At 44.9% G+C, this 19,555-nt stretch overlaps 1 protein-coding gene and 1 long non-coding RNA gene across 2 annotated transcripts; one reads left to right on the plus strand and one right to left on the minus strand.

Annotated features, from left to right (window-relative positions):
* Nucleotides 1-2,426: 2,426 nt before the first annotated feature.
* On the minus strand, nucleotides 2,427-7,785 carry LOC310670037. The gene is made up of 3 exons (XR_014507492.1): nucleotides 7,726-7,785; nucleotides 5,332-5,548; nucleotides 2,427-4,095 (listed from the first exon to the last, which is right to left on the minus strand). It is a non-coding gene; the product is annotated as an uncharacterized lncRNA (long non-coding RNA).
* A 151-nt stretch (nucleotides 7,786-7,936) lies between these two features.
* Nucleotides 7,937-18,774, plus strand: LOC310670041 (uncharacterized protein). The gene is made up of 4 exons (XM_083424488.1): nucleotides 7,937-8,083; nucleotides 13,975-14,061; nucleotides 15,496-15,619; nucleotides 17,699-18,774. The coding sequence occupies exons 1-4, from the start codon at nucleotides 8,081-8,083 to the stop codon at nucleotides 18,208-18,210; spliced, it is 726 nt and encodes a 241-aa protein (XP_083280614.1). The 5' UTR covers nucleotides 7,937-8,080; the 3' UTR covers nucleotides 18,211-18,774.
* Nucleotides 18,775-19,555: the final 781 nt, after the last annotated feature.

Consider the following 19,555-nt stretch of genomic DNA (forward strand, 5'->3'; position numbering starts at 1 on the left):
CTTGGTCCACCTTGCCCAATACTGTCTAAACTGGCTGCAGTTCCTCAGGATTTCAGATAGCGCTCCAGTGACCAAAATATATGATTATTATCTGAAGAGTCCTCCCTATTATCTGAGAATTTAGTTACATACTTTGCTCTGAGAAGACCTCCAGTATATACAGTGGTACCTTGGGTTACAGATGCTTCAGGTTACAGACTCCGCTAACCCAGAAATAGTACCTTGGGTTAAGAACTTTGCTTCAGAATGAGAACAGAAATCACATGGTGGTGGCATGGTGGCAGCAGGAGGCCCCATTAGCTAAAGCGGTACCTCAGGTTAAGAACAGTTTCGGGTAAAGAACGGACATCCAGAACAAATTAAGTTCTTAACCCGAGGTACCACTGTAAAAAAGGTAAAGGGACCGCTGACCATTAGGTCCAGTCGTGGCCGAATCTGGGGTTGCGGCACTCATCTCGCTTTATTGGCCGAGGGAGCCGGCGTACAGCTTCCAGGTCATTTGGCCTGCAGGACTAAGCCGCTTCTGGCGAACCAGAGCAGCACACAGAAACACCATTTACTTTCCCGCCGGAGCGGTACCTATTCATCTACTTGCACTTTGATGTGCTTTCGAACTGCTAGGTGGGCAGGAGCAGGGACCGAGTAACGGGAGCTCACCCCGTTGCGGGGATTCGAACCACCAACCTTCTGATCATCAAATCCTAGGCTCTGTGGTTTAACCCACAGTGCCACCCACGTCCCTGACGTACCACTGTACATGTATATAAAAAGGAATGAGGAACAGGTGACAGCCGTCAACTCTGACCTCATCCTTCTGTCAGATATTTGACAGGTGGGTGACTATGCACATCTATCAAAGTTGGCCTGCAAGGTGCATGTAGAGGGGAGAAAAAACCTGGCACACCAGGCTAAAAGAATCCGCACCCCTCACTACCCTGTTTGTAATTTAACACATCTATGCCCCAGACATTTGGAATGTGTGTAAGAAAATGCTGCAATTCAGGGCACCACTAGATCTGGCAAACAAAATGATGCATTTAGCCATGTTAGAGCCTGGGATCATTTTCTAGTAGGAATCCTTCAAGTTGTAAATACTGACCACCAGCAGCAGCCAAAAAAGAAAAAAAGAAAAAAAAGCAACACAAACACTTAATCATGTTAACCATTTTATAGTCTCTTGTAGGGTGATGCCAATGAGGCAGTAATTCTTTACAGAAGCAAAAACATAGGTGGAATCTAGACGCATATTTTAAAAATGCCATGAAAATGCTTTTTGAAATGTTTTGGAAAATATATTGAATTTGCCATAGCTCACCATCGCCATCTAGTGTCACATTTGTATAATGCACTTCACAACACACTTTTATTTGCAGCTGTATAGCTGAGCCCTTGGGACGCGGGTGGCGCTGTGGTCTAAACCACTGAGCCTAGGGCTTGCAGATCGGAAGGTCGGAGGTTCAAATCCCCACAACGGGGTGAGCTCCCGTTGCTCCGTCCCAGCTCCTGCCAACCCAGCAGTTTGAAAGCACGTCAAAGTACAAGTAGCTGCTCTGGTTTTGCCAGACGCGTCTTAGTCATGCTGGCCACATGACTCAGGAAAACTGTCTGCAGACAAACATCGGCTCCCACGGCCAGTAAAGCGAGATGAACTTAACTATCAGGGTTCCTTTACCATTTTAGCCAAGTCCTTGGACATTTGATCCAACTAACCTGATCCTTTGTAGCTGACATAGCAGCAGCAGCTAGAACCAAGGCAGAAATGTTTCAACTGCTTTCATGTTTGTGTTCCTGCCAGAAGGTGCAATGTGGCTACACTTACAGCAGTGCTGTTTCCTTGTTTTTTGTATGCTGTTATGTCCACTCAAATTTGTTGCTACAGTATTATGAAACCATGCTTGCAATTGCTGATTTCATGATACTTTGTTGTAAGCCGCTTTGAGCATGATTTATTTGTGCAAAGGTCGCCCTACAAATAAAGTGGTTACACAGAAGCAGCCAATGCTTTGATGAAACATTCACCTTGCAGAATTTGCTACTACTACTACGAACAGTAATAATTTATTACTTATACCCCACCAATCTGGCTGGGGTTCCCAAGCCACTCTAGGTGGCTTCCAACAAAATATTAAAATACAATAGTCTGTTAAACATTAAAAGCTCCCCCAAAGAGGGCTGCCTTCAAATGTCTTCTAAAAGTCTGGTAGTTGTTGTTCTCTTTGACATCTGATGGGAGGGTGTTCCACAGGGCAGGCACCACTACCGAGAAGGCCCTCTGCCTGGTTCCCTGTAACCTGGCTTCTCGCAGCGAGGGAACCACTAGAAGGCCCTTGGCACTGGACCTCAGTGTCCGGGCAGAACGATGGGGGTGGAGACGCTCCTTCAGGTATGCTGGACCAAGGCAGTTTATGACTTATGACTTGGCTCTTCCCCCAACACACACTTCTGGGTTTCCGGCACCAGCATAAGTGTTGGGTGGTGCCTGAGCTTCCACATTAATTGTGAACATCACCCAGTACACAAAATAAAAACAAAAAAATAATACCTCAACTGCCCTGGAAGATCAGCTTAGTCTTAAATGCATTTGATTATTTTATTGTTGCAATTGTAGCAGCAGTCATACGGCACTATGAACATGGGGTTTTACAAAGAACAGGTACGACAATCCCTGGCACAAACAGCTTATAATCTATAACAGATGCAAGGAAACAGAAGGAGGCATGACCAACAGCCAGGGATGATGGGAGGTGCAATTAAACAACATCTGAAGGGCTCAACCTTCCCCACACCTTTAGACACCTGAGATGTTTGTTTTCAGGGCCCCACCAATATTACTGTGTGTCTAATCTGCTTCAACTTGAATTTAAGACTGAATTTTAAATTGTAACCCACCCTGGAACCTGATGATGATGAACGGGTAATAAATTTAATAAGGAGGAACAGGGTTCCAATAGAGGCAGGTGATTATTCCAAATACATATACCTGGAATACATTGTTGATGAGCATCTCCACCGTATCGTTCAGCCCAGACACTGAGGTCTAGCGCAGAGGGCTTTCTGGGAATTCCCTCCCTGTGAGGTTACAGGGAACCAGGCAGAGGGCCTTTTCAGTACTGGTGCCCGTCCTGTGGAACACCCTCCCACCAGATGTCAAGGAAATAAACAACCATCTGACTTTTAGAAGACATCTGAAGGCAGCCCTGTTTAGGAAAGTTTTTAATGTCTGATGTTTTATCATGCTTTTAATATTCTGTTGGGAGCTGCCCAGAGTGGCTGCGGAGACCTAGCCAGATTGGCAGGGTATAAGTAATAAATTATGTTGTTGTTGTTCCCCACCCACCTGGCTGGGTTTCCCCAGCCACTGTGGGCGGCTTCTAGCAGAATATAAAAACTAAACATCAAACATTAAAAACTTCCCAAAACAGGGCTGCCTTCAGATGTTTTCTCAAAGTTGTGTAGTGCTTTATCTCCTTGACATATGATGGGAGGGTGGTTTAATGCCCTAACCTGCCCTGGGACCTTTGAGAGAAGGGTAGGTGACGATGACAACAACCCTGGTCTTAATTAGAAAGGTATCTGTGCATATAGGCCAATGGCTTCCCAGAAGAGGTAAGCGATAAGGAGGGACTTCAAGCATTGTGCAGCTAAGCTGAACTCAAGAGTAGGCTCACTGAAATCAACAAGCCCCAATTAGTCATATCCATTCATTTCAATGGGTCTTGCACCTGAAGCAACACCAAGGAAATGAGAGGTATTCACTTGGAGGAATCCTGAAAAGCTGGATGCTTCCACAGCATCCCAGTTCTCCTCCCCATTGTTCTGTCAGATGCAGGCAGTTATACAAGTCCCAGGCCTCTGCCCCTCACTGTCCTCTAAAGGAGCCAGGTTCTGGAGAGAAGGTTATCGCTGAGGGAGCCGTCAGATGTGGGCCAAGCCCCAGCAGTGCCCCAAGTAGATGTTGAGCAAGGCCTTTGCTCTGGCAACTACCCTTTGCGACTTCTGAACTTTTACGGGATCTCCCTTCTCTGTGGGCAACTTTGGCTTCACTGGGGGCTTCTGGCTCCTCCCCAGAAGAAACTGGTTCATCCACAACTTCCTCTAGGAGAGAGAGAGAGAGAAAAGTAAAGTATTTACTATAGTAATAATCAAGTAACAAACACGGAACAGGAAAGAAGAGGGTAATAGAGGGGAGCTGATACGGGAGGAAGAAGTGAATTCAAAAGGAATTATAATATAATATAATATAATATAATATAATATAATATAATATAATATAATATAATATAATATAATATATATAATATAATACATAACATAATAATAATTTATGATGTTGGGAAAGATGTAGGGCACAAGGAGAAGGGGGCAACCGTGGACGCGATGGTTGGACAGTGTTCTCGAAGCTACAAACATGAGTCTGACCAAACTGTGGGAGGCAGTGGAAGACAGGAGTGTGTGGCGTGCTCTGGTCCAGGGGGTCACAAAGAGTCGGACATGACTAAATAACAACAACAACATCTGGCCGGGCCTCCCTAGCCATTCTGGGCAGCTCCCAACAGGAGAAAACATCAAACATTAAAAACTTCCTAAACAGGGCTGCCTTCAGATGTCTTCTAAAAGTCAGATAGTTGTTTATTGCCTTGACATCTGTCAGGAGGGTGACCCACAGGGCAGGTGCCACTACCAAGAAGGCCCTCTGACTGGTTCCCTGTAACCTTACTTCTTGCAGTGAGGGAACTGCCAGAAGGCCCTAGGAGCTGGACCTCAGTGCCCAGGTTGAACACTGGAGGTGGAGACACTCCTTCAGGTATACTGGGCCGAGGCCGAAGGATGGAAGGAACTGGCAATGGGAGCTGGGTGAAGGAAAATAAGGTTGAGTGTGAAAGGAGTATGCTATTTACTTACTTATTTCCTGCCCTTCACTCAAAGGTCCAAGGGACAGATACAGCGTCAAAACACAGTATTAAAAACAATTCAAAACAACTTACAACCCTAAAAATTGAGGTCAACGAAGTATAGGGGATGAGGAAAGATACTTGCAAATGGCTGTACTTAACTTCAGGAAGCTTACCTACAGAACTCCTTGCCACAAGAGGGGAAAACAGCAAGGCAGAGAATTTAGCAAATGTCCAAAGATGGATTAGGTATCCACGGACAATTATGCCAGTCATTTGCACCCAATTGCACTACACGCTGCCTCCATATAGCACTGGTTATCTGATGAGCTCTGCCCTGCACTGTCATTTTGTGTCAGGTGGGCCTCAGGAATTCTCAGCCATCTGAAGTGACTCTGAAGGGTAGAAGATTTGAGGACCCCTGTTATAAAGTACATACATTGCAGGCTCCAAGGAGCCTCTGAGCTTCCTGAAGGGCAGGAAGGAGATCCAGCTGAGGTCGGCTCAGGAAGGCGATTCACAGCATCCATGAGCTCAAGCAGGATCTGATAGAGGGAGGCCTTCTCATCACCATCTCCTCGCTGGATTTCAGAGGACAGCGGCCTCCTCTCGACATAACATGGGGAGGAGCTCACAGCCGCCACCTCAGATGCCATCTCCAAGAGTGAAAGAGAAAGGAGACCTTTTAGGGCAGAGCAATAGTGCTGGGTCCAATCCAGCCCTCAATAAGCATCCTTATTCCATGACTGGATTATATATTTTTATATATTGGGGAAGAACCTTGAAGGTTCTTAAAGACACCACATTTATTTCAGAGGAAGTCTCAGCTGCCCTTCTGCTCTACAGGGATAAGGTGGGAAATGGAAAATAATAAATAATAATATACTCTGGGTGGCTCCCAACAGAATATTAAAAACACGATAAAACAGAGAAGTTTTATCCTAAAGGAGCAGAAAAGACTTTTTATGTACGTGACCACAGCTGCAGGGATGTTACTGGCCCAGAGCTGCAAAGAAGATAAAGTTCCTACCAGAGAAGACTGGCAGGTGAAGTTAATGGACTACGCTGAAATGGCTAAAATGACCAGAAGAATCAGGAAGACCAAAATTTTAATAAGGAATGGGCAAAACTTATAACTTATCTTAAAGACCATTGTAAACAGTTAAAACTGTTAGTAGGATTGCAATATCACTTGTAGTTTAAGGTTAATTCTGGACAAAATTGAAGAGGTAATAGGTCTGGGCTGTCATAAAAGATGCAGGAAGAAATGATTAATAATAGGACCCACAAAGGGGAGAATGGAAGCCCAGGAGATTCCCTGGAATATTGTTTTTATGATTTATGTTTGATATATCTCTGTAAAATTTTAATTTGAAAAATATATATAAAAAAGGAGAGTAGGAGATGAGCCTCCCTTAAAAATCCTCAACTTCCACAAGAAGTGAACTGTGGGGCTTTGATCCGCAATGGGTTACCTCGCAGAAACAGTGCAGCACTAAGGAAAGCAGGGGAAAAACAAGAGGGACTGTGATTAGATGCAAGACTAAAACATCATTTACTCAATTTAGGGCAGCTCGCGTTACAAAAATATCTTGACCACCAGAAGAGCCTTGCTCAGTCAGACCAAAGGTCCATATCTTAGGATTATTTATGAACCACTTAATGCCAAAAGAGGGTCCCTTCTTCTTACAGGGGGACAACCAGTTGCCTCTAGTGGGAAGCCTACAAGCAGGAACTGAATGCAACAGAAACTCTCTCCCAATTCTCAGCAACTGATATTCAAAAGCAGAGCTGGAGGCAGAGCATAACCAGTAGCAATAGCTATCGCCTTCAGAAACTCAACCAGTTTGAGTTGTACTCAATGTACATGATAAAATACAAGTTCATATTAAAATATATGTCTGGGTAGGCACACTCCCATTCTCAGTTACAGCTTTCCGTGTAAAATCCAACCCTGTGCCTTATTTTGATAAAAGTTTTCAAGGATTTGCTGAACCAGCTAATTTGAACTAGAATACAAAAAAGGGCGGCGTGAGGAAGTTGAGGAAACAAGCAAATGAAAGATAAAGATATGAAATTTAGATGTGTTTTTAAATGTTTTTGTTTTTTCTTGTTGTTTGGTTGTACTGTTTTTTCTTTCTATTTTTGATGCATTGTTTGTTCATTTTTTTTACTGTTTTTTCTTTTCTTTTTTATCCTTTTTCTTTCTGTAACTATTAAATATCTAATAAATATTATTTTAAAAAAATATTTTGATAAAAGTTTTCTTTCTCTCTGCCTCACTTTTGTAACATCCTGGGGAATGGGGAAAATCAAAAGTTGAAAAGACGGGGGACAGAGACCACCACACCAGGCTTGCAAAGGAGATTAAACCCTTTTGAAGGGGCGCTTTAGACCCGCCGTTGAAATCCCCCCCTTTTACCTCGTTGTGCAAAAGCAGAAATCTGTAGAAAGAGTCTCTGCTCTGGAATCACCTTAAAATATGTTGCTATTGGTGCGCGGATGCTTCCCAAACCCCCAGTAACTTTAAATCCTGAAAAAGTCATATGTTTTTCTTCCTTCCTTTTTAAATCGATTTTATGAAGGGTTTCCAACATATAATGCAATAAAAAAAAACCCAAACAAAGTTAATGTGTAAAAAGAGCAAAAGAATCAAAAGGAAAAGAGGAGGGGGGGGACACGCACCCACACAATCTTAATTTTTAATTCGGAAATAGGCTTTTCTGACTTTATTTCATAGTAAAATAAACACCCGCCTCTTCTTTTAGTTTCTGCTTCCCATCTCTCTGCAGACACCAAAAGCCTCCCCTAAGCTTAGCCGAGATCTCCTCACCGAGCCCAGCGCGCATCCACGATCCAGCTTCAGCCACGCTGCAAGAAAAAGAGAGAGCTGGCCGGAAGCGGGAATTTTTCAAAAGCAGCTGCTCGTGACGTTGTTTCCGGGAAGCGAGTCTCATTCGAAACAGAAAGCTACGCGTCAAAATCCTCTCTAGGAATCCAGGCTCTGTTCCCAAGGCGACTCCTGGGAGGTGGGAAGTGGGGGTTGATAGCTCTGTTCCCTGGGCATTTGCTCAGTTCAAAGCCAATTTGGGGAATATATATAATACAGTGAGGGGGGAAAGTATTTGATCCCCTGCTAAATTTGCCCGTTTGCCCTCTGATGAAGAAATGACCAGTCCATAATTTTAATGGTAGGTTTGTTGTAGCTGTGAGAGACAGAATAACAATAGGAAAACCCCCCAGAAACCCAGATGACAAAAGTCAGAAATTGACGTGCGTTATAATGAGTGAAATAAGTATGTGATCCCTTTGCAAAAGATGACTTAGTACTTGGTTGCAAAACCCTTGTTGGCAATTACAGAGGTCAGACGTTTCTTCTAGGTGGCCACCAGGTTTGCACACATCTCAGGAAGTATTTTGTGCCACTCCAATAAACTTATATATGTGGATTATTTTCAGTTTCAGCAACAGGGAAGCTGCAGCCTTCCAGAAGTTGTTGGACTCCCAAAGTCCCCTCATCCCTTAGCAGTGGCTGTGCAACATCTGGAGAGCACAGGCTCCCTGTCCCGGGCGTATGTGATGCCCTGCAGATGTTGCTGCTCCCCAAAAACCCCTCGGCCAAGCCCTGCTGAGGATCAAGGGGAATAGAAGTTGTGGCTCAAAGATATCAAAAAAGACCCACAGAGAAGCTAGCTCAAAGGTACAAGAATGTGTTATGAGAATTTTAAGGTCTCAGATATAGAATAAATAATAATAAATGCACACATATCTAAATATATGAACCATGTGTCTGAAATAGTATGGGAGAGCAGTCCTGAAGCCATTTTGACTCTCCCAATGACCTTAAATATTCCTCTGCAATAAGGGAGGCAAAGGGGGAAAGCCTTCCTATTGTCTTTTTGCTTGCAAATCCTGTATTAAGGGCGTATTGGTGTATGAAAAGGGTGAGCCTGTGAGCTGGATTCAGGAGCTAAAGTATTAACCATCACAAAAGAATGGCCAGGCTGCCCAGGTAAAGCAATCAGTGACTATTATCAGCTATCCTGGCAGGCAGGTCTTCTGCTGTAGAGTGCCTCCTTCTGTGATGTATGTATGATGGGGTTTTTTCGGGGGGGGGGGGGTGTCTTGGGCTACAGGGTGGGCAATTTCAAAAGTCTGTATACGGGGTTGGACAGCATTGTTCTGGGTTCTCCTACCTCCTGCATGTGGTGAGGGGGGACCATGTTGCAACAGTTCTTTGAATAAAGATCAGGCTTACTACGGTTGGCCTCTGTTATTTTCATCTACCGATGGGGAAACCCACTTAAGGACTCTATACAGGCTCTGAAATACCCCATAAGGGAAAGGGAGCAGTTTTTCTTATAACAAATGGCAGAAAGTGAGGAGGAATTAAAGAACCTTTTATTGAGGGTGAAAAAGGAGAGCGCAAAATATGGTCTGAAGCTCAATATCAAAAAAACGAAGATCATGGCCAATGGTCCCATCACCTCCTGGCAAATAGAAGGCGAAGAAATGGAGGCAGTGAGAGATTTTACTTTCTTGGGCTCCATGATCACTGCAGATGGTGACAGCAGCCACAAAATTAAGAGACGCCTGCTTCTTGGGAGAAAAGCAATGACAAACCTAGACAGCGTCTTAAAAAGCAGAGACATCACCTTGCCAACAAAGGTCTGTATAGTTAAAGCTATGGTTTTCCCAGAAGTGATGTATGGAAGTGAGAGCTGGACCATAAAGAAGGCTGATCACCGAAGAATTGATGCTTCTAAATTATGGTTTTGGAGGTGACTCTTGAGAGTCCCATGGACTGCAAGAAGATCAAACCTATCCATTCTTAAGGAAATCAGCCCTGAGTGCTCACTAGAAGAACAGATCCTGAAGCTGAGGCTCCAATACTTTGGCCACCTCATGAGAAGAGAAGACTCCCTGGAAAAAGACCCTGATGTTGGGAAAGATGGAGGGCAGAAGGAGAAGGGGACAACAGAAGACGAGATGGTTGGACAGTGTTCTCGAAGCTACCAGCATGAGTTTGACCAAACTACGGGTGGCAGTGGAAGACAGGAGTGCCTGGCGTGCTCTGGTCCAGGGGAGCACGAAGAGTCGGACACAACTAAACAACTAAGGTTGGTACAAAGGTTGGAAATGTAAGGACTGTGAGGGGACATTCTGACATATGGGGTGGACCTGCAGGAAGACAAAGGCCTGCCTTCCTTGTAGGTTTTTAAAAGTGGCAAGTCAGGATTTTAAAATCTTATAAATGTATAGATCTCTATATAAACTTCAAATTAGATTCTGAGCATGGGCATGGGAGATGTCAGAGGAGTACAGTCATACGCTGCTCGCGCATGCGCAGATGGTCAAAATGATGTCACGCGTAGTCTTGGAAGTGGCAAAACATGACCCGCGCATGCGCAGACACACAGTCGCGTCTTACGTTCTGTTCAGGATGTGAACGGGACTCCGGAACGGATTCTGTTCACATCCTGAGGTACCACTGTATAAAAATATGCATGGTTGTGGACTTTCCTTGCTTGGAGGTTTCTGAGCAGAGGTTGGATGCCCATCTGTCATGGCTGCTTCAGCTGAGATTCCTGCATTGCCGGGGGTTGGACTAGATGACCCTTAGGGTCCCTTCCAACTCTGTGATTTGGTGATTCTATGAGAACTACAATCCCCAGCAGCCCTTGCCAACCCAGAAAACTCCCTAATTGGCATTCAATTCAATAAGAGAGCCAGTGTGGTGTGATTGTTCGAATTAGGGCAAGATCCTAGAATCATAGAATCATAGAGTTGGAAGAGACCACAAGGGCCATCGAGTCCAACCCCCTGCCAAGCAGGAAACACCATCAGAGCACTCCTGACATATGGTTGTCAAGCCTCTGCTTAAAGACCTCCAAAGAAGGAGACTCCACCACACTCCTGGGCAGCAAATTCCACTGTCGAACAGCTCTTACTGTCAGGAAGTTCTTCCTAATGTTTAGGTGGAATCTTCTTTCTTGTAGTTTGGATCCATTGCTCCGTGTCCGCTTCTCTGGAGCAGCAGAAAACAACCTTTCTCCCTCCTCTATGTGACATCCTTTTATATATTTGAACATGGCTATCATATCACCCCTTAACCTCCTGTCTCCCCGTCCCTTGCAACTACTCATAGCTGTCAACTTTTCCCTTTTTTTGCGAGGAATCCTATTCAGAATAAGGGAATTTCCCTTTAAAAAAGTAAAACGTTGACAGCTATGAACTATCCATTGGGTGACGCTGCCTGTCCAACTGGGCTAAACAAATCCATTCATGTGGGGTATGTGGGGGTGATTTATATCAGCACCATTCCTGATTCCCAGCAAACCATTTTCTTACATCCTTCGTCCTTTTTTTTTAAGTCTCAAGAAGACACTATAGGAAAGCTGAGCAAGAAAACAATGTGAAGTTATTCTTCGTATTGAAATGAAAACAAAACCTCAGCCGTTTCTTTTCAGTTCCGACGGTTTCTCCCTGCCAAAGTTTCTACTTCCTCATGACTACAATTCCCAGCAAGCCCCCTGAAAACTCCATACAAATGACCTGCAGCTGGTTCCCATTTTAATGAGCAAATGAGAAAGGAGCTATAGGAGGAGGAGGAAGGAAAGTCATGACTGCCTCTCTTGGAGCGGCTGGTTTGCCCCTAGGAAGAACTCTCTGGAGAACAGGATTCACCCAGGAAGGCGCTCCAAATTTGGGTTCTTGCTTCTGCCTTTCCCTTCCTGATGTTTAACTCGTTGGGTGCTCCTTTGAATGTATTTCACTTCTTGGAGTGGGTGCTGCTTTGGGGCCCTCTGTTGACGCTGGAGACGGATCTTGGTGAGTTAACAAAAGGAGGAAATTTGTGCCCCAGTGGAAGCCCAGGTGGTGAGGGAAGCTTTTTGTCCTTTGAACTCTGGATCACTGAAGATGGGCAGAATTGTCCTTCCAACATTAAGATGTCATAAGGTGTGACGCAGGTGGCGCTTAGGGACGCAGGTGGCGCTGTGGGTTAAAGCCTCAGTGCCTAGGACTTGCCGATCGCATGGTCGGCGGTTCGAATCCCCGCAGCGGGGTGTGCTCCCGTCATTCAGTCCCAGCGCCTGCCAACCTAGCAGTTCGAAAGCACCTCCGGGTGCAAGTAGATAAATAGGGACCGCTTACCAGCGGGAAGGTAAACGGCGTTCCGTGTGCTGCGCTGGCTCGCCAGATGCAGCTTGTCACACTGGCCATGTGATCCGGAAGTGTCTGCGGACAGCGCTGGCTCCTGGCCTATAGAGTGAGATGAGCGCACAACCCTAGAGTCTGGCAAGACTGGCCCGAACGGGCAGGGGTACCTTTACCTTTACCTTTAAGGTGTGAAACCATAAGCTTTCAAACTGTAATGCTGCGACCCTACACAAGTTTGTTGTTTAGTCATTTAGTCGTGTCCAACTCTTCATGACCCCATGGACCAGAGCATGCCAGGCACTCCTGTCTTCCACTGCCTCCCGCAGTTTGGTCAGATTCATGCTGGTAGCTTCGAGAACACTGTCCCACCATCTCGTCCTCTGTCATCCCCTTCTCCTTGTGCCCTCCATCTTTCCCAACATCAGGGTCTTTTCCAGGGAGTCTTCTCTTCTCATGGCCAAAGTATTGGAGCCTCAGCTTCATGTTTACCTGAGAGTACGTCCCACTGAACACAAGAGAGTTTGGTTTCTCTTTATTTTCCATTTGTTTTATTTACTCCATATAACTTTGTGTTGTATGCAATGACAAAAAAACCCACCTGATTTTGTATCAAGGCATTTTCATATCTTTAGCATCCCCTGGACAGTGGGCTGTAGCCGTTATGAGTTCTACTCAGAACAGAACCATTGAAAATAATGCACGTCATTAATAGGGCAGATCCTTACCAGACATTTAAAACACATTACTTCCCCCAAAGATTCCTGGGAACTGTAGTTGGTTTTGAGTGCTGGGGATTGTAGCTCTGTGATAAGGAAACTACAGTTCCCAGGATTCTTGGGGAGGTAGTCATGTGCTTTAAATACAGTTATATTGTTACACAGCACTCCATATTTACACATATATGCAACCTGGAAGGGCTACCAGCATTATTGTAGTTGTTTATTACTTATACCCCATCCATTTGGCCAGGTCTCCCCAGCAACTCTGGGTGGCTCCCAATAAAATATTAAAAACACAATAAAACATCAAAGATTAAAAACTTCCCTAAACAGGGCTGCCTTCAGATGTCTTCTAAAAGTCAGATAGTTGTTTATTTACTTGATACCTGATGGAAGGGCATTCCACAGGGCGGGTGCCACTACCGAGAAGGCCCTCTGCCTGGTTCCCTGTAACCTCACTTCTTGCAGGGTGGGAACCGCCAGAAGGACCTCGGAGCTGGACCTCAGTGTCCAGGCAGAACGATGGGGGTGGAGACATTCCTCTTCAACCAGGCCTTTGGTTGATCAACACACTTGGCCTTTTAACTGTATTTGTGGTAGGGGGTTACTGATCTTTACTGATCCTTATTATCATTTTTATTATGTATTATGTTCTCATTTTGTATTTTGTTGTTGTGGACCACCCTGTGCTCTTCAGATGAAGGGTGTTATACAAATTTAATAAATTATCATCATCATCATCATCATTAGACTATTGGTCCATCTAACTCAGAACTGTTTACATTGACTGGCAAGGATTTTAGGTACAGAACTTTCCCCAGCCCCACCTGGAGATGCCGGGGATTGAACTTGCAACCTTCTGTATGCAAAGCGTACCATATTGCAGGCAGGTCCAACGCCCAAGAGACTGCGATCTACTTCCAGTATTAAAAAAAAAAAAACTGGCAGTGATCTGGGGTTTTGGGGGGGGGGAGGATGACCCAGAGTTGATGAGCTTTTGGGGGAGATTGGCCTACAACACCCAGCGATTGACCTAGAACAGCTTCGTGATCGGCAAGTAGATCGCGACCGACGTGTTGGACATGCCTGCCATATTGGAAGTCCTTATTAGGTCTGATTCTCTCGGGCAACTCATTAATTTCCCCTCAGATTACCACACCAGCCCATATGTTAACTCTCGGCTTCTGTTGTTGTTTTTTCAGAGGAAAGTCATGGAAGACAGCAAACCCAGAAGTTCCCCGTTAGAAGCTGGGATGGAGGAGACAGGAGAAGTCTTCCAGGACCTCGAGGTGAGACCCTTACACTGTGTTATTTTATAGAATCAGCATTGAAAGGGACTCAAGGCTCATCTCATCCAACCCCCTGCAATGCAGGAACCTCAGCTAAAGCATCCATGGCAGGTAGATGTAATGGGACAAGGCAATGAGATCTCTCCTAACTTTACAACCAAGAAGGCGAAGCTGCAAGCCGGGATCTTTCTCTCCGGTAAGGCCAATGGACCATGAAGGTCACTGTGGAGGAGAGCGTGAAGTCCTTGCATCTTGCAATATTGCTCTGCCCTAAAACTCTTTCTCCCAAGTGACTGAAAAGGCCACATTCCTACTAAGAGTCTCATCCTCTACCGACTGATCTACCGTATTTTTCTGTGTATAAGATGCCCCCGTATATAAGACAACCCCTGGTTTTTTTGAACCCAAAAATTAAGAAAGCAATATTTTAAACATCAGACAGAACAAGTTTGATGTTTTATTGAATGTTCAAAGCACCAGCACTGGCGTGGCAACCCCTGTGAGTGCCTGGGGTGGCAGTGGGGGAGGGTGCATGTGCGGGGGCAGATCATCAAGTTTTTGAGCTTTTTTGGGGCGGGGGGAGACCGCCTAAGCCAGACACAGCAGCTGCGGGAAGCTAAATTGTGTGTTTTTCCACCCTAGTGCATTCACCATCCCTGTAGAAGACAACCCCCAATTATTGACTTTTTTTTAAGCAAAAAGCATTATCTTACACATGGAAAAATATGGTATATTGGCTCCCTAGTTCCTCATACATCAGTGGCATCAGCTGATGGGTGGATGGGCATGGTTTGGGGAAAACAGCCTGATGGGCTAATAATAATAATAATTAATAATAATAATAATAATAATAATAAATTATTTATAGCCCGCCCATTTGGCTGGGTTTCTCTAGCCACTCCCAAAAGAATATTAAAAACACGCTAAAACATCAAACATTAAAAACTTCCTTAAACAGGGCAGCCTTCAGATGTCTTCTAAAAGTCAGAAAGTTGTTTATTTCCTTGTTTATTCCTTGTTGTTTATTTCCTTGACATCTGATGGAAGGGCATTCCACAGGGCAGGCGCCACCACCGAGAAGGCCCTCTGCCTGGTTCCCTGTAACTTCACTTCTCGCAGGGAGGGAACAGCCAGAAGGCCCTCGGAGCTGGACCTCCGTGTCCCGGCTGAGCGATTAGGGTGAAGACAGTCCTTCGGGGTCCGGTCCTGTCCCAGTTGAACAGCCTGCAAGCCAGGCTGATTTGGTGGCTTTTCTGTGACCTCCAGAAGAAGCTCCACAAAGACTTCTAGATCCCTTGGGTGAAATCTAGCCCTGGTTTTGCTCTCTTGCTAAGGCAATTGGAGTCTGAAGATAGTGTGGTGAAACGTAGGATGAAGCCTTCACATCCAGTAATGTTTATCTATCCTAAAAATGGTCCACTGTTGGTATTTCAGGTACAGTCAGAGGTGGTGGTTCCGAGTTCATCCACAGCATGCCAAGCTGCCCCCACAGTGGTGGTCTGGCAACCATGGCTGACACCCAAGAGGGAAGATGGCAGAGATGAGACCAGCCTGATAGGTAAGGGCAGGAGGGAGATGGCTTCTTTGTTCCTGAGTTATAAGATGCTCTGTGATTCCAACAGCAGTATATATGTATAAAAAGGGATAGGGACCACTGACCGTTAGGTCCAGTCATGGCCTACTGGGGTTGCGGCGCTCATCTCGCTTTATTGGCCGAGGGAGCCGGCGTACAGCTTCCGGGTCATGTGGCCAGCATGACTAAGCCGCTTCTGGTGAACCAGAGCAGCGCACGGAAACGCCGTTTACCTTCCCGCCGGAGCGGTACCTATTTATCTACTCGCACTTTGACATGCTTTCGAACTGCTAGATTGGCAGGAGCAGGGACCCAGCAATGGGAGCTCACCCCGTCGCGGGGATTCAAACCACCGACCTTCTGATTGGCAAGCCCTAGGCTCTGTGGTTTAACCCACAGCGCCACCCACATCCCTAGTATATATGTATACTACTAGTGGCCAAAATTGTGGAAACCTTTTGGAAAAAGTATATTTCTGAGGTTTGATGGCTCATAACACCACCTTTTTTATAGTAATACCATAAAATTATATGTCAATGGAAAGATAATTTAACGAAGAATGTAATGCAATGAAGCTTGTTCAATTATCTATATTCTATCAAAAGGTATAGCCAAATAACCAGAAAAAAGGAAGCACAACTTGCTTAGGCTGATATGCAGTAACTTTGTTGCATTACATTCTTCATTACATGATCTTTCCATTGATAAATAATAATATGGTATTACTCCCCCAAAAAGTGGTGTCATGAGACCTCAGAAATATACTTTCCCCAAAAGGTTTCCACTATTGTATATATGGATGGAAGAATCAGTCAATTTCACTTCTTTCAGTTCTTCATTTTTCCAATCTTAAATTCAGTCCCCCACGTTTCCCACAAAACTCTGCAGGAATCTGGGGAATTGGGGTATTCAGTGATGATGCATCTATTTTCTTTAGGTATGTTCCGTAAGGCAGTAACCATATTAGAAGGGTGGTTCAGTGAGTCATTGGTGAGTTTCACCCCCATAGCTTGGGGGCAAGGAAGATAACAATTTAAATTCAGAATCCCAGCTATGCGTGAAGAGGACAGCTGGGGGATCCATCTCACTCACTGAGAGGGTTTCTCCAGGAGAATGATAATATCAGTACAGGGCCATCTTTACTCCGGGTGCGACACACCCAGGCACCAAATTCTGGGGGGCCACCTAAGCTCTTAACTGTCTGTCTCAGGGATAGGCAACCTAAGGCCCGGGGGCCAGATGTAGCCCAATCGCCTTCTAAACCTGGCCCGCAGACGGTCTGGGAATCAGCATGTTTTTACATGAGTAGAATGTGTCCTTTTATTTAAAATGCATCTCTGGGTTATTTGTGGGGCATAGGAATTCATTCATTGCCGCCACCGCCCCCCCCCCCCCATATAGTCCGGCCCACCACATGGTCTGAGGGACAGTGGACTGGCCCACGGCTGAGAAAGGTTGCTGACCCCTGATCTACCTGTTATGAAATAATAAATAATTTTGATCAAGCTAGAAAACGAAATACATATATACCTAGGTACAGTGGTACCTCGGGTTACATACGCTTCAGGTTACATACGCTTCAGGTTACAGACTCTGCTAACCCAGAAATAGTGCTTCAGGTTAATAACTTTGCTTCAGGATCAGAACAGAAATCGCGCTCCGGCGGCACGGCAGCAGCAGGAGGCCCCATTAGCTAAAGTGGTACTTCAGGTTAAGAACAGTTTCAGGTTAAGTACGGACCTCCGGAACGAATTAAGTACTTAACCCGAGGTACCACTGTATTACCGAAATGTATACCTACTGTTTCACTAAAGGATTTTCGACTTTACCAGAGATGTGCTGCGCTAGTGGCGGCGCTTGTCATTCACAATGGTGGCGCTTGTCAGACTTGGGGGCGCTGGGCAGATCTTTGCAGAACATATGCTAAAGACTCCCCAGTATCAGTATGTGGAATAGTGAGTTTAAATAAAGGAAATGGCACCCAAACACATTTAGGGGGTTTCCTACTGAAGTTTCTGCTTCTCAGGTTGAGTTCTATCGGGCTTTATATTATTATTCTTACAGGTGGCATGCAGTTGACTGAAACTGAGGGAGAACCACACAGCACATTTGGACCTCAGGATGAAGAGATGAGTGAAAACCTGACAATGCAGGATGGACGAAGGAGGCTAGGGGGAAGCCCCATAGCGGAGAGGGGAGATGGTGCTTCTCTTTCTCCAACACTCATTGCACAGCAAAACCCATTCAAATGTTCCAAGTGCAAAGAGAGTTTTTATTCAAAGTTTGATCTTCTTATACATCAAAGAATCTGCGCAGCAGAGACACCCTTTAAATGTGTATTGTGTGAGAAAGGTTTCAGAGAGAGTTCAAGCTTTAGTTGCCACCTGAAAACTCACACTGAGGAGAGACCTTTCAAATGCCGTAAATGTGGGGAGACCTTCAAGCTGGGCTCACAACTTATTCTTCATCGAAGAACCCACACTGCAGAGAGGCTTTATGAATGCTCAGAGTGTGGCTGGAGATTCAGATCCAGCAATTTCCTTAAAGCTCATCAGAGGAGCCATACAGGGGAGTAGCCAGACTGTGGCACAAGCTATGCTTCTCAGTCAAGACTTGTATAAATAGAAACCAGCCTCCCCAAAAAGAAACGTTTTGTATGGGTGTCAAATGAGTTTCCATTTTGACACAAGCCTTGCAATACTTTGAGTAATCCATAAGGTGGAGGGGGCCACAGATACTATCAGACTGCAGCAAGATCTGTGAAGATAGCTCAAATACATGAGTGTAAGAGAGGCAGCCAATGGGATAACTGCTTAGAATGTGGAAAGGTTGTGCATGCCTTATTTCACATTGAAGAATGCACAGAGGGTAAATATTGTCAACAGGACATCTTAGTACTTGTATGTGAGCAGATGGGGTCCTGTCGAGTGCCCTGGGAAGGCAATTAAATGCAACATTGTGCTTGGTTACCTTCTGCGGAACTCCCTGCCTCAGTTTTTATGGATCTTGGTTGGTTTTAATTCTTTTAGTGGATGGATTTTAACCAATTCTAGTTACTCATTTAGTTTCCTATGGGAGGAATCAAACTCAAAATAAAAAGGTAGGCATGGCTATAGGAAGTTCACTCCACGTGGAAGAGAGAGCTGTTCCAAAACCTTCTGTTTCTCCATTCTTAAATTGACATACATGTTATTCCGATAAACATTTCTCTTTTTGAAATGCATGTTTTATCTGGGAATTGCTTCTGTAAATATCAGAATGCCTTTGCCAATAAAAATTGTTGTGTTTTTCTTCTGTTTCTATATGTTATACATTTGTCACTTTAAGGCTGCCATGTTAAACACCCTGTAAGTATATGTTGGTGCATTGTTTAAGATATTTAACTACTGCTATTCTGGCAAACCTTTACAATGTGGTTTACATGAAGATACTAAACAACAAATTTCAGTGTGAGCTTGCCAAGACAAACTACCTGGGGAAAGTCTAGACCTCTCTTCTTTCCTCAGGGCCAGGTAGTTCTGGAATAGGTCTGTGGTGCTGTTGGCTGGGGAAGTGGAGTTCTCAGTTGGAGCACAGGATTGAGACTGCCGAGTAGTGTGGAATTTGAAACCCATTTAGCACGACACTGTAGAGTATGTATTTCTAGAGATGCTGCGTAGTCCTGTCTTTCTGTACATTCCCTTCTAAGCTACCCTGGCACCGCTAGCTCGGAAGCTAGTGACACTTTGTGTTAACATGCCATGAACAAGGGTATTCATAACATGGGAGAAGGGCTATATCAAACCTAAGGCCCGTTCAGTGTTTCCTTCTCAGTCACAAAGTCAGTCAGTCAGTCAGTCACAAAGTGTGAGTTCAGCATGATAATGTATGGTTGTCACACATCTGGAATTTCCCAGACATAGCTGGGATTCAGTCATTGGA

Source organism: Podarcis tiliguerta (genome assembly GCF_965153285.1).
Source record: "Podarcis tiliguerta genome assembly, chromosome: 2".
Taxonomy (NCBI): domain Eukaryota; kingdom Metazoa; phylum Chordata; class Lepidosauria; order Squamata; family Lacertidae; genus Podarcis; species Podarcis tiliguerta.

What these genes read in the sequence shown, in the direction of transcription:
- LOC310670041 (XM_083424488.1), top strand. An exon ending in AAGTCTTCCAGGACCTCGAG is followed by an intron (nt 14,062 to 15,495) that starts GTGAGACCCTTA and finishes TTGGTATTTCAG; the next exon opens with GTACAGTCAGAGGTGGTGGT. An exon ending in AGATGAGACCAGCCTGATAG is followed by an intron (nt 15,620 to 17,698) that starts GTAAGGGCAGGA and finishes TTATTCTTACAG; the next exon opens with GTGGCATGCAGTTGACTGAA.